At 48.2% G+C, this 26,218-nt stretch overlaps 1 protein-coding gene across 2 annotated transcripts in view; it reads right to left on the bottom strand.

The window, feature by feature from the left end:
- NALF2 (NALCN channel auxiliary factor 2) overlaps positions 1–26,218 on the bottom strand; it is an 87,701-nt gene that overhangs the window by 44,605 nt on the left and 16,878 nt on the right. The window contains exons 2-4 of one of the 2 annotated variants that reach the window (XM_062639974.1): positions 22,719–22,890; positions 21,489–22,144; positions 14,526–15,451 (exon numbers count right to left, since the gene is read on the bottom strand). In XM_062639974.1, coding sequence (XP_062495958.1) covers positions 21,729–22,144; positions 22,719–22,890 — 588 coding nt within the window. In that variant the 3' untranslated portion in view covers positions 14,526–15,451; positions 21,489–21,728. Of the gene's footprint in view, positions 1–14,525; positions 15,452–21,488; positions 22,145–22,718; positions 22,891–26,218 lie in introns of those variants that run through there. The other variant, XM_062639975.1, reaches the window with a different exon arrangement.

Raw genomic sequence — 26,218 nt, 5'->3', positions numbered from 1 at the left:
CACAGGATGCCCAGAGAAGCTGTGGCTGCCCCATCCCTGGCAGTGTTCAAGACCAGGTTGGACACAGGGGCTTGGAGCAAGCTGCTCTAGTGGAAGGGGTCCCTGCCCGTGGCAGGGGTTGGAACTGGATGAGCTTTAAGATCAGACCATTCTGTGATTCTATGATTCTGTTATATCATGTCTGGAGCCACAGCTGCTTCTCCAGTCTTTACTTTGTATTTGCATTACACACTGCCGGTCGGAGATGCTGTTTCTTTGACACAAGATATTGTGGATGCTGAGTGCTCCCAGGAGATGGGATGCCGGTGCAGGAGCAGAGCCCGCTGAGGGGTAATCAACACCCATCAGTGCCCATGTTCCCACCATGTGCCACATCACCTGCTCACAGGCATCCTTTGGCAGCTGCAGCAAGCACTCCGTTGGGCTGCCAGATCCCTGGTGTGGGCCAACATCATCTTTGCTCTTTTCTTAAAGCAAATAGAGCAAAGAGTTACAGGCTGAAGCTGAAAACAACCAGCTGGGCAGTTGCTTGGCACTGGTTGTACATCACTAGCATGGGAAGCAAGATAGATAGGGTTGGGAGCTGAGAGCTTGTCTTAGAGGAAGGGCAGTTTGCTGCAGTCCCATGGGACTGTGAACACCCTGGAGTGGGGTCCCAATAGGTAAATAGTCTCTTGAAATGAGTTTCATTGCCAGCTGGCTGCAGATTATCCACAGTGAGAAACCAGAGGGAATTTCTCAGAGCAGATAACAAAGGTGCCCAGAACCCAGGGCTCAGCAGGCAGACTTTAATTCTGGCTAAATGGTAGGGGAATGCAGCTGAGCACTGAGTGCCCAGCAGGTTTTTGACTGTGTTGATGTCTTCTCCAGCTTTTAAAGGTTGATTCTGACTGCTAGAAACAAATCAGAGGTGGAAAGCTGCTTGGGCAGAAGTTATCAAGGAAGAAGTGTGGGGTTTTGAGAGGGAAGTATGTGAACTTCAAGAAAGTATGAGTAATCCATGAGTTTGGGTTTATATCCCTCAGAAAACAAGGGGTAAGGGAAGACATCCAGGAGTTGCCGGTTTCTCACTGGAATTGGAATAATGGCACATCTGCAGACCATCCCAATGCAGAAATGAGATAGAAAGAATAGCATGAGATCAGCTTGGTCATCTCAAACACAATAAGCAACACGCACTGAAAATATAAATCAGAGCAGTCCCTAATACCGACTGTCAAAAGTAACATGAGCATGTGGGGACAGAGCCGGAAGGAGCAAGGCTCCGACCATGGGGGAGTGCGAGGACAGGCAGCAAGTGGCCTGGGAGGTAAGGAAACACCAGCAAGTATGTCAGTGAGCAAGGAGAGAAAAAACGGGTGGCTCTCCTCAGCAAGGAGGAACACGAGCAGCTCGTACAGCTGAACGGAAGGGTTGGGACTATTCAAGTGAGAAACGGTATTCAGAGTAAAACCATTCACATTTCCCTCAGGCAACTGCTAACACCAGTGACAGGTAAGACCAGGGAAGGTGGAGGAGAGACAGAAACATGAGGATTTCTGCAAATAGCTGGGCCTAATGAAGACGGTGGTTTAGCCATATCATAAGAGGTTATCACCGGGAATTCGCGGGGACAGGGAGAGTTTAAAAGACTGGGTGAGGATGAATAAAATGTTGGGATATTATTACACAGCTTGGCTAAATACCTCACAAACCTTGCATGTAATCAAGGTGTTTGTTAGCACCTGGATGGTGAGATGGAAAGGAAGAGAGCTAACGGGGATTTGTTGAGGGTGATGTTGTCAGGCCAGGCTGATCTCCTTGGTGAGCAGGCACAGCAAAGCCAGCAATGGCTTTATCTGGATTCCCATGGTGCCTTGACATCCCTGCTGCTGACCAGTTCCCTCCTCACTGGAGGGCCCACCAGAGCCTGGGCTTGCAAGAGCAGATGCGGGAGGAAGTCAGGAACCCCCAGCTGAGCAGGGGAGATTCCTTAAATGCGCATTTGCGCTGCAGGGAGCAGTTTAGTGATAGTTTACAGTCGAGGAAGCAAAATATCAAAAGGAGCTCTGCAAAAGCCTTTGCTGGTTCTATTAGCAATCAGCCTTTTGACTTGATAATGAAACAGAGAGATTAATAAGATTCTCCATGATGCTTGCATGCCACAGGATGCAAGGAAGTTCGAATACAGTGTTAGGAATTCTCTTAAGAAATTGAAGAGGTGGCCTGAAGAAAATAGGATATGATTAAAAGAATAAAAAAATAAAGGGGGGGGGGGGGGGAGTGCAAAGGTCTTAATGGAAGGAAGCCGAGCGGCTGAGGCAGGGGTGGCTAGGTGGCACTGCTGAGGAGCACTTCGAGCTGGTTTTAGATAAAGCAGAGCAGACCGTCAGTGCTGGGGAAGCAAGCACTGAGAGGGAATGATTTGTTTGCTGTCAGATCTATAGGAAGGGCAACCGCACTAAGGACTGCAACTAGCAAATCCCCCAGGCTCAGAGCTCTGGGTGATGCTCCCCTGGCACATCAGGGCTGATGTGCTGCAGAAAGGTCTTGTGTGCCCTGGGATGCCTGGGACTGTGCCCAGTGAGGCCAGGCTCTGCTGCATGGCTCTCAGGGCTGGGCTTGGAGGGCTGGGAGGTCCCTTGCAGGTCTGCATTCCCATGCTCCGTCATCCCACTGGTAGGGTGACCCTCACACGAGGCTCTCCTCTCCAGGAAAGTCTTCCAAGTGCTGGAACAGATTGCCTGGGAATTTGTGGGGTTTTCATCGCTCGGTATTTCATAGAATACAGCTATAAAAAATACTATTGTTGCTGTTTATCCTGCCTTTGGGGAGGAGGATGAACTAGGTGGCCTCTTTGTAGTGCTTCCTAGCTGTATATTTCTGCAGTAGGGTTTTTTTTCTTTAAGATCTGTGTAATAGTAATGAAATCACACCAGAGACTATTTTCATTTAAGCTAGAAATATTTCCCTAATATTTGAGAATTAAAACCTGGAAGCATTAACCAGTGCCAACCCTAACAGCTCAAAAGCAAGAAGCAAATAAAAGCACAGGAACCATCTGCAAAAAATTCTGTAATTATTTTAGGGCAATTTGTAATTATTTGAATGCTTGGGGTTGCCACTGTTTTCCAAGATCAGGATCCAAATTATTTAAAGGCAATCATACATTGACTTACTCAGTCTCGCAATAGCCTTGCTCCATCTTCAAGAGTAATTTATGTTACTTTTAAGATTCATTTTAGAGGTCAAGCAAGCTCAGAGGTCCCTGAAGTACTTTGTACTGATTATGTTCATAAAGTCTTAAAGACAGGTCCATAATGCAACTGTCTGAAGTCCAAGCTGTCTAGCTGGGTCAATCAGTTATTAACTGTACATAACAAGTGAATTCACCATCTCTACTCAGATCTCATTAGGGACATTTGCCAAATCCCCACATTAAGGTACTTCTGCCTCCCAGAGAGGATGGTGGTGCAGTGTCCTACCAATTTAGAAGAAATCCTATCTGATGATGTAATTGATATATAATTAATATGTGTCATCCTGGACTTGAGAGAGGTCCTCGTGCATTGGCCATGTGGCACTGGGCAAGCTCCAGAAACAGAGGGTTTGCAGTTTTCTCCAGCCTCTCACTCGCCATGGATGCAGAAATGACGATGGATTCATATTTCTTGGATACAAAATGCTTGGATTCTTCAAAGCGTTAGAAATGGATTCATAATGCTTTGGATGGGCTGACCAAAGGCAGGGTCCACAATAGGGAAACAGAGAGCAGTGGACAGAGTCCTCTGGAGGGTGAGCAGAGGCTGAAGAGGGGAACAACGCACAGAAGCCACATCTCTAACGCTGGGGGGACTTCTCTCGATTCCTGAACTTGGTGGGTTCTTCAGCATCACAGTGCAAAAGAACCTTTCCATCCACGTGGGATTTAACCAAAGATGGGAGGAGAACCTGCTATAGCAGCCATGTCACTTTAGATCTCCCTTTTCTTTTGGAATAGGTAAAACTGTCCCAGCAGAACGCAGGGCACCTTATGGCAGGTCCAAGTGTCGGTTGCTGTGCATATTTAACAGATCAGGGGATCTCTTAGAAGGATGTTGTAAAGAAGATTTTTAGCCCATTTTCCGTTTACATTTTGGCAACAGCTGTAACACTTGCAGCAGCAATGGAGCAGATTTTAGCATGTGTGACCTAAAAGCTTTGGAATTCATGACTTTCCTTTGAAGAAAGCTCCGCTAAATTGCAGGAAAGCCATCTCTTTTGCTCTCTTGGTGATGTTAGCAACAACATCAGTACAATAAAGTCTCCTGAAACCTGAAGTCATGGCATACCAACAGTGTGTCCTCAAATGTATTTATAAGCCCTTAGGACGAAGGATCCTGAATTTTATAAAGCCTCCACGCATCACTGCAGCTGCAATTATTTCTCCTCAGCGAGAGCCGAGATGTTTGATACAAACTGGTTTATTTAAGATTGTCTTTTCAATAACTATGAGCTCTGCCTGTGCAGTAAAGGTAGCTCTTTGTGTCCAACCACTTCCATAGGGGCACAGGCTGAACATTATGCTCACGTTATCAGGGCAACATGTACCAAGCAATGGCATTCATTTGATGCCTCTTTCCTGGCTCCATCTATGACTTTTCTGAGATTGTTTTCTCTCAGGACATCTCTGTCTCTAACCATTTGTTTTCCCTCCCATCTTACTCTATGAATTCTTGTAGCTGCCATTTAAAATGACACTTATCAAGCTCCTCACCCCTCTCCTCAAACTCTCCTGCGCCAGGCTTGTCCCATTTCCCCACTTGACTGGCAGTCACTGTAACAGGCTTCGACAAGATCTGCAAGACAGAGGACGATCAGGAAACACTCGATATCCCAGTGTCAGCTTGGCAGCTGCTGCTTTTGAAGCCTGGATAATTTTTTCCCTCACAAGCACTAGGCAGTGTTTACAGAGCACAGCACACACGGCATCACTCGAGGGGCCATTTTACATCATTAAACATGAAAAAAAGGAAAAGCAAAACCTACCATTATGTATTGACTGACATTTTTTCCTTCAAGATGCACAAGTAATAATCAACAAGCAATAATAACAACAAAACAGTTACGTATGCTTGTGTTCTTTCTACAGAGAGAGAAAAATACTCAGGTCTATCAATTCTTACTGTGGTTATTTTCATGTGCTCTTCCCCCTGTACTACTGAGTTCTGAGAATTAGCAGCACATTGACATCTAGCTTTCCTGTATACACAAGGTTTTGCTTCGCTTTCTGTTTAAAAGGAAGATGGAGGCCTGCTTGCTCAGCCAGATTTGCTATTTCATTTCGTTATAGAGTATACAAGGAGGAGGTTTGGCCAAAGAATCCTAAGTTAAGTCTAAACACAGCTTCTTCTAGAGAGGGTAACTAGGATGTTGCTCTTGGTTCTGTTGTATGTTTATTTATATGTTATTTGGTGATAATGAAAAACAAATGTTAGGAATCTATTCAGTTCTTAAACTTTTATAGACTTATTGTCTTTATTGTCAACTGTGCAACTGTCTCTCAGCCTCCCCCTCCCTCAGACACATGGAAGTGCAGTCGGTGACCAGTGTCAGCTGTGCTCTTACTCATCCTGGCTGGAACAATGATATTCCACACCACATTATACAACCTCCCCAGTACTCATCGCCCCCGACCCCCTAGCTCCCCGCATCACAGGTCACTCAGGCGAGCAGGCAGTGGAGAAGTGTTCCAAGTTATTGTCCTGGAGTGCGAGTTGCAGGATTTGCCGTTGCCAGTGAAAGAGGATATGATCTTTGCCTTGAGGAATATACATGATATAGGACAGACACCCTTTCAGAAAGCCCCAGCGCCTGCTTTGCCCCATGTATCGGTAACACTCGCTCACCAGCAGCCCACATGAAAACAGTGAGGAGGGAGCTGCACCATTCAGCTAACGCTTAGCTTGGAGGACCAAGAGGATGGTGCTCCTCTCCTCTGCCCATTGCCAGATGATGACAGGGGTTTTCCCAGGCTCCAGCGTTTCTGGTGCAGGCATTTGCCTGACCTGCTCACCAAGGAGCATGGTTCTGGGTTTGGTGCTCCTCAGGGGGACCTACAGAGCCACTGTCCGGGTAGGAGACCCCTGAAACACAACCCTTCCCACCTAAACCAAAATGCAACTGCCCTCAGAGCAGACACAGATGGGTCTTGCAGCATGCTTTGCCCATAGTGGGGCTCAGTCTGTGGCCCTGACCCATCTGCAAATTATTTCAGTCACCTTCATAGAATCCCAGCCTGGTTTGGGTTGGAAGGGACCTTAAAGCTCATCCGGTTCCAACCCCCTGCCATGGGCAGGGACACCTTCCACTAGGGCAGCTTCCTCCAAGCCCCTGTGTCCAACCTGGCCTTGAACACTGCCAGGGATAAGGCAGCCACAGCTTCTCTGGGCACCCTGTGCCAGCGCCTCAGCACTCTCACTTTATATTTGTCTCTGTTAACGCACTGCACAAATTACCTCTTTGGAGAAGCAACCCTGATTAAATTATCACTCACAGAAATTACGTCTTTAAAGCAAGAGAAGCAGAAGCCAAAGAGGCTGAAAATACACACACACGCCATAAACCTCGGATAAGGGTTTTCCAGGGCATCTCCCATCAGATTTCCCTCTGTCTGGAAGAGACGCTACAGGCATGAAACAAGCATTTCAACCTGTGCATAGGGAAAGCCTATGCACAAAATACAGTACAACGTCAGCTAATTCTAAGTGACATAAGCTCAATTTCTGTGAAGTGCACGAGCTCAAGTACTGCCCTGTGCTCACATCTCTCTTTGCTGACGCAACCCAGTCTAAAGGCTCTTCCCAGCCCAGCTGAGCTGCACTGCCCTGGCCCTGCAACCCCATCCTATTGCTCAACATACCTGATCTAAACCCACATGCTTTCTGCACCTCCAAGGAAAGCCACAGACTCTTCTTGAACTGCTGCAGTTCCTCGGGGTATTTCTAGATGTCCATCAGGACAGCGGCTTACCAAGCTTTGCTTTGGGGTGCCCCCTGGGACTGACCAATGCCCCATCATCTCCCCATTGCTGATCCTTTTTCAAGGAGCAGGGACTCACAGGATTGATGGTCTCACATGTAGCCACCTCATGAAGCACCATCACTTGTTACGAGGGAAGCACTGTGGGCTTCAGTGTGTCTCCTAGCCTGTTTGTCTTCCAGAACCATCCCTTAAGCCACCAGCCCCAGGTCCCTGCAAGGAGTGCTCATTCTGCCCTTCCTCAAGTGTATCTGGTCTGCAGCTTCCGTATCTGTGACATGTTGTGGATATGTACTAATGGTGCTTCATTATCAGCATTAAGAAGCCCAGGGTCTTGAGGAGGCCTTAGCCCTGCCCTTCTTAAGGCAGCTTTCATTCTGGTACAATAACACGCCATGTATCTCTGGTCACAGCTGCACAGATGATTTCAGCTGCCACGTGCAGCTCCTCCAGGCTAAGCATTAAAAAGTAAATAAATAAAACCTGAATATTATTGAAGAAAAACGAAAACCAGAACGAAAACCAGCCAGACTGCAGTGGGTTTTGGTAGCACAGTGACCAGCATGTCCTTGTGCCCGATGCACACAGCTGCACACACGAATACACTGCATCTCAGCAGCGTTGCCTTGACACCCAGTGCAAAGCACAGGGCCAGATGTGGAGGCACTGAGATAGGGGAGCAAAGCCCCCCTGTCCCCCACATTCCCGAAGACCAACTGTTCCTCTCTGCCCACCAAAGCTGTCTCTGCAGAGGAGCCAGCAGGGAGGACAACCAATAGCAATTGGGAGCCAGAGACGACGGTCTTCCCACATAATTCTGGGCTAAACTTGACCTAAGCATCTTGGGGTTGGTCAGGACGAAGAGCTGAAGCCCTGGCTTTGAAAAGGGTAAATCCGAGGAATTTGTACCAAAGCAGGAGCAGTCATAAGGAGGACATATGGGACTGCCTTTTTCAGCTCACTTAAGTTACTGGAAACTGAACAGCCGAGGCCCTGATCCATCCAGAGGACCCCTTTGTAAGTGGCTTTGTTTCCAGGTGACCTGGGATTTCAGTGATTTGCAACCTCGAGACTGTTAGTATTACATGACAGCAATAACCAGGGGAAGGAAAACGCAAGTGTTTGTTCTTAGATGCATGCCAGCCGTTGCAGATTGAGGTGAGAAGAAAGGTCACGGGGCTCAGACGTAACATCCTATACTAACACAGCCTTAAACCAGCAATTTCCTCTGTGGAGCCCACGTCAGATCAAGGCTTGATAAAGTACCGTGTCTGAGCATAGGTTAGAGGATTTGGGAAGGGGCAGAAGCCTTTTGTTATGGTATGGAATAGTAAAAATTAAATTGCTTATTACAAAGGCATACTTCAATCGGCAAACAGATATGGCCCTAATGAGTGCCATCTGCCTTCATCGCTTCTTACAGGTCCAGGAGTCACGGCTCCACCAGCTCTGGATTGCTAGCTTTGAGGAGTGCTGCTTCTCTAGGCTAGACCAGCCAATTGTAAACTTGCGTGTTTCATCTCAGAATAAAAAATTATGATTGAAAAATAGCAAACCATGTAATTTTTGAAAGAACTAATTCATTTGTGATTTGAAATAACATACTTTTGGATGTGCAGGCCAGCTTCTCTGGATCAATTGGACGAAGGTATCTGCTTTATTTCAAAGAGATCTGAAGAGGCAGGACTTGACAGCTCTTTGTGGAAATCTTTCCTATCTCTTTTGTATATCTAAATTACATTTATTGATATACAATGTTGACATTTTTGTAATACTTCTGAATCTCATAACCTTCTGTTTCAAATTCACGGTCTTCTACTTCTTAAGCTATTATTATTTTTACCAGTCCCAAGGGTGTGCTAGAGTCTCTTTGGTACAAATTAGAAAGGCTTTTATGAAAAACTTACAGTTTACATAAAAGAGGTTCTCTCTTTGGCTTCCTAACTCCACCATCCCTAATGCCAAAGTAGTGACAGCTTCTAGCATAGACTCACCCAAAACGGGTCTCCACGGCATCTGGTGTTTTAGCACTGATGCTAGCCTTGTTCACAACTAGGCTCAGAGGATCTGAAATGGTGCTAGAAACAGCAGCAATGTTCCCCAAGAGGGAAAAAAAAAGCCAAATGTTGACAAGCTTGTGAATATAAACATGTCAGAGCTCTTCTGACAGCAAGGCTTTGCTCCAAGCTGGTTGCAGGCTTACCTGGAGCTTTACTGTAGGCTGGTGGCTAACCTGGGCTTAGCACCAAGTGAGGAAGAGGCGGATTTGGGGAAGACTGAGTTCCAACGGATTTTGCAAGGAACAAAAACTGGGGTAGAATGATCCCTGTGTACATAAACTGTGGGGCAACACCAATGAGTTTTGGAGCAAAGATCAAGTCACAGGCAAAAAGGCTGAATGACAGAGAGGAGGGTGGTGGGAAGAAACCAAGGAAGACTGGAGGAGGAAGAGTGTGAAAACTTGCTAGAGCAAGCCTTGGAAAACATGACAGATCAAGTGTGAAGGGTAGCTAGGAAGCCCAAAAGAGACAGAGGATATAACCCTAATTATCACATCCATGTGGCTAATTTTGTGTTAATAATGTGAACAGGACAGGCAGAGAAAAGGAAATCAGGGTGTAAATGATGTGATGTGCCACAGGTAATACAAAGATAACCTCTCCCTAATGCGGCATTGCATTGCAGCAGTTTCTGTGACTTGGTTCAGGGCACTTGTTTTGATGTTTCCTCATTAAGAAGAGGAAGTTTGATGTAACTTGACATCCCCTGGATATATCAGGTCTGTGATCTTTGCTTGCACTTAACACTTCTCTCTTCAAAGGAAAAACAGATCCTTCACCCTTTTCCTTACAGGAAGTTGGCCAAAAGGCAGTGCAAGGGATGGATCAGTGCTGGAGAGCATGAGATGAACAAACTTGGTGTTCTGGACGTGCCATGTCCGTGTTGCTCCCCTAACACAACACCAGTTCACCTCCAGAATCTCCTGCAGACCCTCACCTGCACCAGCAGAAGACTCTCAATTACTCACACCAGAAGCAACTTTTCTGGCTGTACAACTGATTTTGTAACGGGTGAGATGCTTGTGGAGGAGGACAGAAACAGGACACTGATCTGAGACGTCATGACTGGAACATGGCTGCAAGGAGAAAGACTCCTTGTGGCCCAAGGAAAGCAGGGAGCTTGACAGGGAATAAACAACAGCAGGCCTCTTTTTGGGTAATACACTTGGACTGGATATAATGCTAAGCACATCCCACACTCCAGAGCTATTTTCTCATTAGGGCAACAGGAGCATTGTGTCCAGTCCTTCCCAGTCTCAGCCCACAACATCCAGCCTAACCTCACCAAGTCTCCCCTGCCACTATTGAAAGAGAAGTCCCAGAGGATGGGACCTGCACATTCCTGCTGACCACCACCACCTTTTCTCTGCAGCAGGACATCTGCCCTTCTGTAGAAGGGGAACACAACGGCCAAGGCCACCCACTCCCAGGCTTTTGAAACTCTTTTCAGAATACTGGGTCCTATGGGTTCACCTGATGTGGTTTTATTAACAGGGCTTCCAGATGAGCTCAGGGCAAGCTCATGAGAGTGGATGATTACCCAAGTCCCATACGGCACCAGCACACCTTCTCCTTCTGTGCCCGAGCCTCTGCCTTGAAATATAATCTCTGTTTATCGCTGTATATTTGTATAGATATAGGTGAAAGAAATAAAAAGAACTTCCACTGCTTTCACGTGAAGGCAGAAAAACCCCTTCTCACCCCTTTCCTGTCAAGGGGTTTGACTTCAGTACAATTAAATCTGAATTAATAAAGACACTGATGTTTTCAATGGAAGAAACACATCAGTATGACCTTCATCTTCCTCAGTTACTAAACCAGACCTAACAGAATTACACAGACCCTTGTGCAGTGTCAAGGCCATGATCCAAAGTGGAGAGACCAGGAAAAAGAGAAAAAGAAGTCACACAGTAAAACCCAGCTGGATCACAGCCTTTAATGTCTAAACTCATATAAACCCACCTCCAACAGCCCATTCAGGCAACTCCTGCTCTGCTATGCCAAGGGGGCTGCTGATGAAAAATCAACTGTAAGATCCTACTTAATGCAAATCTTAGACAAAAAAAAAAGAGATCAAAGAAGTCCTCCAGGCAAAAAAAAAATGGGGAAAATTATGATCATTCACAGTTTCTCCAACTCTGAACTACAAGATTTTCATCAGTTTTCTGAGGTGGCATCACAGTAACTTCCCAGTCACAAAATCCAACAAAATAATACTTGTTTGATCACATACAAATAAATTAAGAACTCCTCACCAACATCAGGGCATTTCAGTTTGAATGTATCCAGAACATACGGACTTTGAAAGGCCTAGAAACATCCTTGAGCTTCATGCACTGCCTGAAACTGCATCCTTATGATGAAGAGTTGAAAGGACAATAAAACACAGGCTCTCTTCAGTCTTCCATGTTCAAATGCTGCTGTGAAAAACAAGGCCCTCAAGCACATTTTTAGATTTATGGTAAAAAAGTTGCCTAATTTTTGTAAGTCCCAAGTACTCCTCTGCCCAAGGAAGACTGAGAAACTCCTGGAGCTCTGAAATTGCTCAGAAATACAATCACACAGTTAGCGTGTTTTCTAGATGCACGTGCTTGAAAAATGATACCTTTTCCTTGTTTGATAAACCAGAATGCCGAACCTTGTATGCCGTCTTTTAAGCTATATAAATAAACATAGGAACAAAGGGAATTCCTAGCTCGCATCCAGAAGAGATGGTGTTAGAAATCCCAACCCCACACATGATTTCAGTGCCTGGGGAGTCCCGTCTTGTACCTCAAAGCCTTTCCAAGCCTGGAGTTTCATTTAGGTCTGCAGCTCTTTGTGTTGTTTTCTCAGGGGTGCAGCATTTTCCATGCTCTTTCTAGCAGTAATATTTTTTACATTGCTCATTTCAGCTTTTATGGAGCCAAAAGGCAAATTTACAGCTGAGAAATTTCTCTCTCATTCCATCTTTGATGTCTGCAGGCCTATAGCCATAAAAATGTATATCTGCTTAACTTGCATCAACTTCAAACCCCTGCTAATGAAATCCCTGGGAACTGGCATGTTCCTGGGTGGATTTTCAGCTGCTGCACCAGTTCAGGCGCCTTGTGGCCACTGAGACCCTTCCCTGTGCTTTACCAGACGCTCATTGTGAGCTCCCCAGGCTGAGCACTTGTGAGCATTCTTGCTCCCTTCTTCAGCACCATTAATCTTGAGGGCTTTTATATGGTAGCCAAGCCCCAACGCACACCCTTTTCAGGGCATCTGGGAGGTGGGGAGATGGCTCATGCTTATGGTACCTCTCTTCTTGGAAAGGCAGTGACCGAGGACAGGGATGCTTGAGGACTGTGAAATCATGAGAGGCCTGAAAACCTGAAGAGCATGGGTGAGGGATGTGTGTCTCTGGTGACAAGACACAGGGGCACCAAAAGGAATTTTCAAGAACAAATGGCATCTCAAGCATGCAGCACGGCACTCCAGCAGTCACTGCCAGAGGACAGGGGACACCAGGGTCTGAAAATGCAGCTGTACCAATTCAACAGTTAAACATCAACCCAGAGCTGTTACATAAAGAGATACCAGCAAATCCCTTGCAATTGACTCAGAAATCCCATAAAATGCATGCTGATGTATGGATATTTCAGGAGCAGCATTGCTGTATGCTTGCCCTGCTTTCACCTCTGCCACAGCACGTCCCACACCTGATCCCAGCCACACCACAGTGTTATTTCCTGTGGGCTCAGCAAGCATCTTAAACTCTCACCCTTTAGGCTGTGTTACCTGTACCAAGCCAGGGACTCAAACTTTTAATCTCCAACAGTAGTTCCATTTTGGAAGGCTTCATATTAAGCAGCTACCACATATCCAGTGTGGCAGAGATGCCAGCAAGTGCTGTCTCATCGCTGCAGCAGGAGACTGATAGGAATGAGCAATGGCACAGGGCTTGCTGGGACCTGTCCTGCCAGCAGTGCTCCCAAAGGACAAAGCAAACACAAACACGTTCCTTGAGAAGCTTGGTGCTGTATTCTGAGAGTATGTAACAGCTCAAGACTCTTGCAGAACTCTAATGGGTAGTTTCTAGAACACAGCTGAGGCCCCAATCTGCTCAAATTTGGGCAGTTCAGAACACACCCATGAGGAACCACGGTTGAAAATACATTTAAAGCAAGTGGGATGGGGTGGTGCAGACCTTTGGAAATGGCTGAGTTGGATTTAATTGCCTGCAGCAATGTGCTAACCTGAGACACCTGAGTGCTATTCTAGAGATAGCCTCTGCTGTGTGCCTTTCTGTTTGTCTGTGGGGCTAAGCATCATCCCCTCTATGCAGCTAACCATCCCCTCCTTTCTGTTAGCTGGCCATCATGCTTCTACGTTAGAGTTCATGTTCACATTTTGTCCTGGAAACCATCTTGGCTTTGCCTTATTTTTACCCTTTGGCAGTACCAGAACATGGTACACCCTGAAAATCAAAACACTGGGTTGGAAAACACCAGGACAAATGGATTTTAGAACAAAGAACCCCACTGTCATTGATTTGCATCAACAGTGCTCCTGTACATATATATATATATATATATATATATTCTCCCTGTCTGAGCCACAAAAGAAACTTGTCTCCTGCGGAGACGATTTGATCCTCTCTGGGCAGAGGTGAACAAAGATCCTCAAGGGAGGCCAGGAGACACTTCTTTAGTTCTAGAGGTGATACATCCCACTCATCATCTCCTTACCCAGCCCCTCATGCAGTTACACACCAGGCACCCACTCCCCAGTGCTCTCCCCCCCTGCACCCACCACTCTCCTGCAGAGCTGGTGCCTCCCCTCACATTTAGCCTCTGCACCAATCTGCTCTTTATAAAAATGACTTCTATCGCTGTCCAATTTCATCCCTTTTCTGTGCTTTCTTTTCGTCTTCTTTACAAACTGCGAGTTTTCAGCTCGGGGTAGGAATGGCCAAAGCGTAACTTTGGAGTTTTATTACATGGCCTTTTGCAGCCTGGCATGCAGCATTCAATTTGGAGCGGAGTGTCCTAGCTCTGTTGCATGCCGAGATCTGTTGTCCAGATGAATTAATTCCAGATTATATGTGGGTGTGGACTTCAGCTGGGCAAAATTTGGATACCCTGGTTTAGTCATTATTCTCTGATGAATCTCTTGGTGACAGTCTTTGCCCCTATTGTTCTGAGGTGAGCCCCATGGCAAGAAATGTGAAGGCAAGAAACAAAAGAATATAAAGAAAGGTTACGAAATCAGATTCAGTAAGGCAGGGTTATTGTCCCTCCATTCTGCCTCTTCTGTCCTCCATTTGAGATTGGATTTTGCAGGCAAAAAGCACCCGTAGGACAGACAGACAGAGCGGGTTTGAAGGGCAGGTTCTGGTGGGGAGCCGGCACCCGAGCCAAGCCACCACATCACCCCAGCCAGCGAGCACCACACTGGGACCTGCACGGCCCCAGTTAAACCACAGAGAAAGGGAGGAGGAAGTTATCATCAATTCTTAACATTTTATTTCTTTACTGGGTTAAACAAGGAGCGGAGAAAACCTCTGCCCCAAAATACAACAGAACTGAAAGCATTACAGGTACAGAGACTATTGAACACAGAGAGTAGTAGGATAATATTTTTAATACAACTGAATTATAGCATGGTTTCTGTGTTTTTGTTTGGGTTTTTTTTTTTTTGTCAAACCATTTTGGAAAAGAAATGTAATAGGAACTAGTGCAAAAAAGTTCTAAACATGAAGCACAGTGTATAAAATGGCATAAGAAAACTGTCCCCTCGAGGACACAGTCACTTTCTTATGACAGAGGGGAGAAAGAGAAACAGAAGGGGGGTGGGAACAGAGAGGGAGGGTTCAGGAGGCAGAGGAAGAAAGCTGGAAAGAAAGAGAAACCGGGCAGGGGGATTAGAAAGAATATTTTGACTTCAGCAGTATGGTTTGTTTTCTGTTTTGTTTTCACCTCGCCACCACGTTCTGTAAAAGGACCTTTTGTTTTGTAGGTCTGAGCTCTGTAACCACCGACATGTCACAAGCACTTGAGAAGGGTTCGGTCACGAGCAGCCTGGTCCCTTACAGGCAAAGCTGCCCCGGCGGGGGGTGGGCTCTGGTCCCCACCGAGGTCCCCCCCGTGGCAGAGGGGCAGAGAGACCTCGCCACGGCTGCCAGGAGCAGCATCTCCCGCGCTCGGAGTGGAGAAGGGCAAGAGGGCAAGGACACTTTCCTTGGGGGCTCTTCAGAACTTTCCCTCACACCGGTTCCTGTTGAACCGCGGCTTTTCCTGCTTCGCGCCATCCCGGCCCGTTGAGTTTCTTCCACATTTAAACTCCCATGAGCATACGGGAGCATCACCAGGTTTGAAGGCATCCCAGAACCGTGATGTCCGACCGTATCGGAGGCTAGAAGATTCACTCTGCATTCGTTTGGGTTTGGGAAAGAAAACAGAGGTTGGTTAGAGGGATGGCTGGGGGCTCCTACCACTGGCTGAGCTCCTAGAGAAGAGAGGATGCAGCATCTCAGCAATAGTTCCCTGGGAGGAATGTGCCCATGCAGCTCCCAAGGTGTAATCCTGGACTGAAACAACCCTGGTTAGAACAGCAGTTCTCCAGCCCGCTTTTTCCATGGAACCACTCAGCCTACTGCCCCCAAGAAATAGGCTGGATGCTATTTTAAGTCAAACTGGTTGGAATTCTTTACAAATTGCTATTCTCTCTGAATCCACTGCCACCAGTTCCAACTGTGTGGGCAGAAAAAGTGTGATTGATTTTTTATTTTTCACTTTTTTTTTGAAAATGAAAGGTTTTGTGGGAAAGGGCTGTTCTTGGTACATTTCTCAATTTGAAAAAAAGAAAAAAAGTCATAATTATCAATATAGCTTGTTTTGACAAGTTCCAGAATGAAAAAAAAAACAACCAAACCAACAACTGTCCGGCTTGAAATATCTTTTTGTTTTGCAACTCAAGCACGTACAGTTCCCAAATACATTTAAAAATGGCAAAACCAACCCCAAATTTCATAAGCCAAACCTATTCTTTCCTTCTTTTGAATTTCAGTTTACAACAAGCGAAGCTGTTGACTTTCTGGGCTGAAAACGGAGCATCATAAAACACTAACAAGCCTGGAAACCACACCTGACCTTGTTTCCAGCAAAAGTACTAGACCTGCAGTGTAGGAAAGGAAGCTGGAGGAATGGTGTTCATGGGTGCAGCCCATCTCCTGCCCATGAATACCCCATCCTGTGAGCAGAGGCCGAGAGCTTTGATAAAACCCCAATAACTTTTAAAGGGAATTATTTATTATTTTCTTTTCTATGATCCTGATTTGAAAATGATTTATTCTTCGCATATGGCCACAGCATCTTCTTTGCTCCCTTCATCCCAGTTGGGCAGAACTGAAGGTTCCTTTGGAACCTGCCCTGGTGGAGCTGACGCCTGTGGCCTCTGCCACATACAGGGAGTCCTGGTCTTGGAAAACTTGTTTTTAGGAAGATGCTCTTCTCCACTCAGCCATGGGGAGCATGGTCTGGGCTGGCTTAGTTGTTTGAGGTGAAGCCTGGAGCTGCGGGAATGGTGTAAACTACTTGATTTTCAGGAGTCACTGACACTCAGGACAAACAGAGCAGGCTCTCCCTATCCCTCTCCGTGCAGCAAGGCACAGGATGGGGAGCAGTCACCCAAAGAGGCATAAGGACCAAGAACACTCCAAATCAGCTGCTGAAAACCTCTACTCCTGAAATAAAACTAATGATGCCTGGACATGTGTACCCTCAGCCTGAGCTGCCATGATCCAGGAGCTGTGAACAGGCTTCTTTGGGTGCAGAAGGGATGATTGCAGGGTTCGTAATGGAGGTACCGCTGTCACCCCACCAGGATGCTCAAGAGCTGGCTTTGTTTGCTGGGCTAGATCAGACAGTTACAAACGTCCTGCCTAAACATTAGACACTGCCCTTCCTAACCTTCCAAATGCAATTTAAGAGATTTATTCCCCTGTGGATGGGAAGCCAAAGGGCAGCTTGGAAAGTCTATGAACAAAATTGTCTGCCACATTGCATAGATTTTAATAGGGATTTTCACAGAAGCCGAGCACGTTTCTGTCCTGATTTTATCTCTACCCACTTCTATAGGCATTCCTTTCTGGGGTGGCAGGGAGGTATCCTATTATAATTCATCACAAGCTGCTGCATGACTTTTTGCAGGCAGAGACTTCAATAGGCCCTGCTCTGCACTGTAAATCACCTACCTCCCTGTGAATGTGGCACAGGGAGACTGCGCCAGCTGGATGGGACCTACAGAGCTCCCTCGGCCACGGGAAGCTCCATGGTACCACTGAGGAGGATCCTGTTCCAGAAGCAGCAGATATCAGGGATTTTCTTTTGGCTTTTTTTTTAAACCGTCTCCCAGCATCGCCTGCAGTCCTGAGTGGCAGTGAATGAACTGCCCTGACATCTCCTATTGAAGCAAAGCAAAATGTGTTGAACAAAAACCATTTCAAGATGTTTTCTGAGTGTTGCCAAGTTACTCAACATGTTCTGCTTTAGTTGTCAGATGCTTTCAAAGCGATTTCCCTAACTCAGAGCACGAATGGTGAGGGCTCTCCCTGGGAATCTTTTGCCTGGGGCTACCATGGATCTGTATTTTCATAAGAAAAAGGCTCAAGTAATGATTAATCTTCACCAGAGGAAGCAGGCCCTTTCTTTGCAATTTTTCTTCAGTTATTTTTAATTAATTTGTACAACTGGCAGTGACTTTAAAGTGCAAAACTCAGGACTAATGCTCCAGCCAGGCAGGACCCAACTACTTTTCCTCCTGCACCCCTGCTTGCACTGTCCCTGCATCCAGATCCTGTTGGGATAGCATTGCCCCTCAGGAAAGGCAAATCTTCTTGCCAAGGATGGCAGAGAGGAATCACTGCTCTCCAATAGGCTTCTGCTCCAAGCAGTCTACCCACTGAAGAAGAGGTTGAATTTTACACGTTAATCCCAGTGCACAGTGCCTTCCCTAGGGAGAAGAAATAAGATCACTGAATGAAAAGGAGAAAGCACCTTGGTTTTAAATTCCTGGTAGGATAAATCCATTTAGACCTGGTGTTTTCCAAGGTGGCTGCAGAAGCGTGGCTCTGCAAAGGGCAAAGGGGGAGCTCAAATTGAAGTGTACCTACACACATGGGTAGAGAAACCCTCTTGCCTTACAAGAGGCACATTCACTCTTTGTTATACTAAAACCAATGTCAGCAGTTTTAACTGAGATGATGTTAACATGTTCTTTCTGGACCTTTCTCTTGTATAGCAAAGAGAAAGCTAATATGGATGGCGGATTATTAAGGTTGTAATGTCAGACCAAAGAGAAGATTTTTATCCGACGGCCTTATAATGATGGACTGTGACATACACCGCTTCCAGCTGCTCTGTCCTGTTCTGTGAACAGCCGAGTCTGGATTCATTTAACGAGATTGGCAAAGTGTTGAATACAGCATATGGTGCCCTAAAACCACAGAACTTATTGACAGCAGCCCAGACTCACTAAATAAAAGAACTCCTTCCAAAAGCCTCGGTCTGTGAAGACTCAGCACTTTCCTCCCAGTCACACTAGGTAAAAGCCCAGCCCTGCGCCTGCCAACGCAGCTCCGCACCCTGTGCGCTCCCCCTGCCCGTGGACCCCGCACGCTGGCCTCATGTGAACACCTTCAGGGAAGCCGCAGCTTGGGAAATGTGTGGATCTCCTCTGGCTACGGCAGAGCTGCCCTGTGGAGCCTTGCTGATGAGGGTGACAGAGCTACACCTCCTCAGCAGTCACACTACAGGCCCCAGTTCAGAAACGGCTCAGCTTTCAGATTCAGTGGGATGTAGCGCCGGCTCCCTGCCTCCTGAGGTGAAGCTCACCAGCTGAAGTTATGGAAGGTGAAGACATTTACCTAATGGACTTAGCGCAATGTGTCCATTACTTAAAACAAGATGCTCTTGAAGGTCCCTTCCAACCCAAACCATTCTGTGATTCTATATGATTATCACAGCTCCCAGGTTATTCCAGCAAAACCCTAGTTCCTGGAGATAACCTGGGCTATTTGACCTCACTCCCACCACTCTCTGGACATCACCCATTACAAACCCTCAGCGCTACCAGAAGTTCCCCAAGCCCAGACTGACACCAACAGCCTGGTCTGTGGCTCTGCTCACCAGCATGCAGAACAGCCTCGGAGCAAGCAGGAGGGCATAGACCCCTTCAGAACAGTCTTAGCCCTGGGCTCACATACACAGAGTGCAGCAGAGCGAGCCCACAGAACACCAGGCTGCCCGTCTGCACGCAGGCTGGGCACTGCTCAGTGTCACACCAGCAGACAATGAATAGGGCCAGTGACTCAGGGCCACTTGCTGACGCACCACACTGGGCTATTCTTCTCTCTAGATGAGTCGCTCAAAGATTGGATGCAGCCTATCTCCGAGAGAGGCGCCTGGAATTAGCTTAACTCTTGGCAGTACATGAAAAATCTAATTTCCTTAAGAGCGAACTGGATCCGGCTGTTTCTAGGCAGGAATAGGACTGTGCTCCCTCCCTCGGTCTGGCTGTATGCTTTTGCTAGTCATCAAAGCAGCTACACAACTCATTTCCTAGCAGCAGAGCAAAACGAGGAGTCAGATCCCTATTTGCTGAACTGTCGCATGTCCACATTCTCAGAATGGTGTAAACTAGACTGAAAATATACAGATGCTGTGAGGAATAGTCAAACACTACAGAATCATCCTGTTGTTTTTGGGCAGCAACAGCAAGGAGCTCAGGAAACACTGCATCTCCTATGAACACCACCTCTCCCAGCCTGATAACCAAGGGACAGTGGGTTCATGGGCTTTGTATCTATGGGACTTTGGTAACAGGCAACTGATAACGTGTAAACATCACCCCAAAGCTCTGAGATTCAAGTCAAAACAGAAATCAAACATTCAGCTGCTTCTCAGAGCCTCTTTGGTCTGCAAATGGGCTGGAAACATCAGGAAACCTGTCCTTCCCATGGTATGCCCGGTACTTCCTTCTTCCAGCCGGGCAGGAAGTAGCTTTGCTCATGGGGCTCTGCTTGGTTTTGCTCCACCTCAGCAGACCAGGAACCACAAAACAGCCCTCAACTCTGTGATTTCTTGGACACTCACAGGGATCTGGGATCAGTTTGAGATGCAGCAGGACATTCCTCCTGCTCCATCCCTGCCTCCCAGCAGGGCTGCAGCTCTGCTCCCCATCAAGAGGCAGCCTAAAAACAGAGGGACCGTCACATGTCCTTTGTAAGCAATGAGAAGGTTCACATCCACATTGCAACCAGGACATTTCATGCTAAAACATACCTTCCTCTCTCCCCTCACATACCCCTAGAATGAACTTTGCCCTGGTGCCTGGCCTGGAGGCACAGCACCATTCCCCATGCAACCCCTCTGCAGTATTCATGCTGGGAACAGCTCCTGGTGGGTGAGTGGAACTTTGGAATTTCCTAAGAAAGCAGGATCTGATTTCTGTTTGGGGCTGAATCCCTGGATACACTGAGCTCAGGTTAAAAGAAAGACAAGTAAGCAAAATGAGGTTGCACCAGCCATCACCTTACCCAGCTAAGTCCAGCTGGGCTCCTAGAAATCTTGTGGTCTGGGGGGGAATCCATGGATAGGCAGTATTCACAAAACCTCTCTTCCCCATTTGGGCTTTATTAGTGCCTCTTCTTTGTGTGGGAGACTCCCCCTACACGTCAAGTTTCTCCAGCTCTTTTGCCATCCAGTTGACAATGTGTGGCTGGGAAGCATGGAAGGATGCTTTCCAATGCCCTGCATCCAACTGTAACCATGCACAATCCCATTCTCTCACTTAGCCTGCGCACTGCTGGAGTCACATCTCCCTAACTCCTCTCAGAGACCAGCCACTCCAGTCAGGAAAGAAAGCAAAAAAGGTTAAACCAAATCATCAGGGGACTTGGCAAAGTGGGATGTGGGAACGCTGGGGACGTCCCTCCTGCTCTGTGCCTTCTCCCTGCCTCTCCACCTCCTTGCACAGAGGAGTGGGAGAAGCAAGGCTGGCGGAGGAGGTTGGGAACATGAGACAAACCCCCAAGTAGTACCACAGTGTAATGTAATATCATCCCACTCCTGTCCCCCAAATCCCATCAGGAAGGGGAACGTCATGCTGAGGACACTGCACCTCACAAGGAAGGTTCTGCCTTGAGTTGGTGCTTTTCCCTGGGACAGGAGTGGGGGCCAAGGCTGTGCCAAGAGGTGCGGCCTCCTGCATGCCTGGCCCTTATGGGGGGACAAGGAGGAAAAGAAACGGGGGCTGAGCTGTCAAACCCTTGGCATCTTGCTGGCGGGTAAGGTGCGGGTGCCCAAGGCACTCGCGGCAGGCAGCTGGGAGATGCGTGGCAGTTCCACAGGGACACCTCATCCAAAGGGAGCCCTTCCCCTCCGCTCCCCCACCCCTGTGCCGTACCTTCCTGCGCCGGCTGCTACTGACCGAACCCTTCTCAAAGCCGAGTCCCGCAGCCCTGTGCGCATTAGAGACTCTTCATCACGGGGATGCCCCGCGGCGAGCAGCTCTTGGGGGTATGTGCAGGGGTGTGTGTGTGTGCGTCACCCCCAATCCCGTGCCTCCCATTGGAGGAATAGCATGTGCCCCCCTTCGTGGAAAAAGATCTGGCGTTCTTCTTAGAGGTCGGCTTTCCCCTCCATGTCACTCGTCCCGCGCCACGCTCTCCTCCAGGGCAGGCAGGGCCTCCAGGCTGAGCCCTCCGCCGGCCGCCCCGCCACCGCTGTGCACGCTCGAGAAGGACACCATGGTGTGGAGAAGCATCAGGACCAGCACGCACAGTCTGATCCTGCTGCTGCTGAAGCGAGACCCTGCGGAGACCGGCAGCAAGGATGGGGAGTGGGGCTGGTGGTACTGGTGGTGGTGGTGGTGGTGGTAGAGGTGGTAGTGGTTCTGCCGCTGGTGATGGAGGTGGGGGTCGTGGCGGTGGAAATGGAGTGACTCTGATGCTGTGGATTTGGGGGATGTGTTGTCGTTGCTGTCTGGCGGGTGGTCGCAGGAATCCCATTGCACCTCGCAGCACTTGGCCTCCTCGTCAGGCAGCTGGTTCTCCAGCAGCCCTGGGGGAAGGAAGCAGAGGAAAATGGTCAGTGGGAGACTCTGGATGGGGCTGTGGATGGAGCCAGCCCCAGTTCCTGCCAGCCATGCACTAAGGGACAGGCAGAACCTGACAACTGGGACACCCAGAGACTCCTGAGACTGGCCCTCAATGGGGCCGTAAGCCTGCACAGACTGGCAAGCAGAGACCACAGCCCTGAGGCATGTTCACCCCAGATGCTGCTTGTAGCAGTTAAATGTCCCAGCCCTGCTTTAATCCCACTACCTTCATTCCCTTACGTGCTTGCTTTAGGTTTCAGTTAAGAGTTTGGGCTTTCATTTCCCACACTAGGCTGTTGGGCAGCTGCTGTGTCTCCATTAACCACTTACACCTCAGCCCCAGACAGTCGTTTCAGCAGTCAGGCACTGCTCATGTGCCTCCACACTGTACCTCCTCCCACTCTGCCCCACAAAGCCTTCAAAATCTGGTGCATGGCTTGCAAGCATAACAGGACTCATCAGCACCCACCCCTGCCCCATCCTTCCCTGACCCCTTGGATGTACAAGAGCCCAGCCCTACTCCCTGGATCTCCTTACCTGTACAGATGAAGCCAGGCAAACCTCCATAGATCAGCTCATCATTGTCCGGTAACACAAACGGGCACCTGGTCTGCACCTCCAGGCAGTATTGCTTGCATGGGATCCGGTGTTGGCACTGTTGTTGGGTCACGTTGAAATACTCGGAGCACAACCAGGCCTTGTAGACAGCCTAGGGGAAGTCACCAAGAGGGACACATTACCTCCCCAGACAGCTGGATAGCCAAAGCATTGCAGAGACAAGGGGTTAAATGTGTGTCAGTACATCAGGGCTGCTTACTGAACTCGCTGAGCAATCAAAATAAACCACTGAAGTGCTGGGAGCATGGCACCCATCTAACAAACTAAATCCACCACAAAAGTAAAGCTTTTGTAGATGTTCTCTACAGACAGGCACTGCAACACACCACGGTGACTCTGCCACAGGTGGTGGCCCCAGAGCTTGGTCCATCACACGGGAAAACTCAAGCACCACTTATTGCCTGTCCCAGACCATCTTCCTCCTTCACAAGACACCCCACCAGTCCCTCAGGGCAGGGGAGGGACCATTTATGCCTCCTCTAAAGCACTTTTGCCCCCATCAGCTCTGAACAGAGGACATGGAACAGCAAGACAGACTATGAGCTGATCTTCGGTGGGAATTTCCAAAGGTCTCTGCCTCCTGGAAAAGCTGCTGGACAGAAGCAGGCAGGCACTGCTGGGATACCGCATACACAGCCGCTGCAGCCTCAGGCTCATCCCTCTTTGCCATCAAATAACATCTTCCCTACATTCCCTACCTATCTACCTGGTTCTGGGGGAGAGTCCCAATTCATGGAAATCTGGGATTTTTCTCTGTCCCATTTCTTTTGACTCAAATGGACAGACCTTGGGGGGAACTCATTCATTTTACAGGTGTATTTTGACACTCATCATTTTGACAGATGGACCAAATGGTGGTTCAGATGCCTGTGTGTGCTCCAGTTGCCTTTCTATTGTTTGGAGCTGTGCTGAGCAACATTTCCAGAAGGAAAAGCAACCCAGGGGTTCACCCGCAGCTGCAAGGCTGTGCCACAACCCCTGCCTCTCAGGCTGTCAGGTCCACCACCACCCACTCGAGCAGGGCAGAGAAAGTGGTTTCCATCTGCAGCTGACCAAGATGCACCAACCAGCTCTTCCCTTCCACCCTCTGTGTGTTCGTGCCCATTGCAACCAGCAGGGCACAGCCCAGATGGCTTTGGTTAAGGCTGTATCTCCCGCATCCCCCCTTATCCCCTGAGCATCAGGCACGGGTGGAAATTGTTTGTCTTCGCTTGCTTTAACAGGGAGGGAGATCTCCCTTTGCTCCTGGTGAGCTGTCATTCCTCAGGCTGCAAGAAACCCGTGACACCTCTGGGAAGAGCAGAACCCTCCGTGGCACTTCCAGCTCATCTATGAATATATCTAGGCACTAGTGACAGAGTCAAGGCCGTGCTAATGACCACATACAACTGCCTTTGAAACCAACTAGAAAGGACTCCCCGTGACTCAAAGGGAATGAATTTTCCTCCTCAACGTGCTTGGAGAAAACCCCATGCTCCTCCTTCCAGCTGCATTTTTATTTTCTGGAGGCTTTAAAAACATCACTTCTTTGTTTCCCCATGTTTTCCATAGATCCTTATCATCATTTGCTTGGACGATGGTAGTGTCTCAGGATTAAAGCTAGTTGGGAAATTCTTGGCATGTTATTTTATTTCCTTTTTTTTCTCCTTGGAAAATGCCAAATCATGAAAACCAGAATTTTCACGGAAGCATGTTAGTTTTGGTGAAACTTTCATCACAAGAAGTTTAATTGGGACCAGGACACAATATATGGGGCAAGCACTTCAGAGCAGTCAATAGCCCTGTGGTCAGGGCTTTCAGCTGGGATGTGGGAAATTCAGTTGCGCTCCTGCTTTTACTCCGTGGCCCGATGGATGTTAATTACTTAGACAAATTGGAACAGCTTCAAAGAAGGGACCGACTCAGCAATCAGAGAGTCAGGATACAACCGGGAAGGGGAGCTTCAAGTTCTGCATCTGCCCAAAATGAGTGCCCCAGGACCGAGAAAGAGGGGAGATGGGGAAACAGGGAGGACAAACACAGCCTGTGTCCCAGAGATGCCACAAGCCCCACCACAATGCATGTCCTTGCCACCAGCCTCCTCAGGGACAGTGTCAGGAGCAAGGGGAGAGTAGGGCAGTGAGGAGGAAACAGAAGGACCCAGTACCTAAAGGGGGCCTTACAAGAAATCTGGAGAGGGTGCGGGTGGAAGCACCACACAGGACACACTGAGTGCCTCCCTCTAACTCAGCCCATTTTCCAGGCCCTCATCTGGCTTTGCGCTAAACATCTCCATCAATGGGACTTCCTCGCATTTCCCGAGGAGGTTGTTTTACCACTGAAACCACTTATCTCGCTGCCTACAAGTTTTCCTTCATACTTGACCTACATTTTCCCATCCAAAAGTTCATTCCTTTCAATCATTCCATAAACCATCACTCTCCCTCCTCTCTGTTTACACATTTCTAATATTTGCAGATGTATCATGCTCCCCATTTAGTCATAACATAGGCAAGCTTGACTGATTTACTCTGTCATTTCCTGTGAGTTTCCCTCCCAGCCCTTCAATCATCCCCGACTCTCCCCCACACTGCTTCCTAGACCCTGCTCACACTCACAGCTCTCACCTGGGGACCTGAACAGCCTGCTGCCAAGGGATGCTACAGCCGGTTCCCTGGCAGAGGACCATGGCTATCACCTGCATTGTCCCAGCTACAGCTTTGGGCTGCACCAACCTGCTGTTTGGCCCCATGGGCAGAAGGAGCAGCCGGCACAGGAGACTCCTGACAGCTTGGCAGGAAGGAGCTCAGGCTCATCCAGCTCTCCTGATTAAACACAGCTTGCACAAGCAGACTCGGCATGCATCTGCATGTTTTCCCCCTAAAATGCTTCTATTGACTCTTACCAGGGAAGGCTGGTAGAAGGTTGGAGGCTCAGACAAGGACATTCCATGAATTCAATGAATTTCACTGAGTGAAAGGCTGCAAGGAGTTGGCGATACCTCAGTCGCCAGAGAGGGCAAAGGAGGTGCTCCCACCCAGAACCTGCACCCAGGCACCAGGATTTCCCTGGTGCCTTCCCTTTTCCCTTTCCTCTCCAGGGTACCCTCCTGCCCAGAGGGAAGTACTGGAGCCATTCAGCTGCCCAGGTCTCAGCTGGCCCTCACCTCACCAGGCTGTGCATCCTCTGGGTGTTGCATTCCTACATCTGGGCATTCTCACAGTTGTGCACCACAAAACTGCCCAGGTCTGTCCAAAAATACAGCAAAGACTTGCTGGAGCAATGGGGCTGGCAGCTGCCACACTCCACTGGGATGCAGGCTGATCTCTAAGAGACACCAGCATCCATTCACATTGCGTATCTGCAAAGATAAGCGTTGCAGGCAAGAAGCAAACTCCGTGGGATGCTCCAGCCTCATGGCTTTGGCTTTTCAACAGCTT

The sequence above is a fragment of the Pezoporus occidentalis genome, unplaced genomic scaffold, assembly GCF_034315485.1.
Source record: "Pezoporus occidentalis ecotype Australia unplaced genomic scaffold, CSIRO_AGI_Poc_V1 ctg63, whole genome shotgun sequence".
Lineage (NCBI taxonomy): Eukaryota > Metazoa > Chordata > Aves > Psittaciformes > Psittacidae > Pezoporus > Pezoporus occidentalis.
Note: the sequence above shows the minus strand (reverse complement) of the source record. Positions and strands in the feature narration are given on the sequence as shown.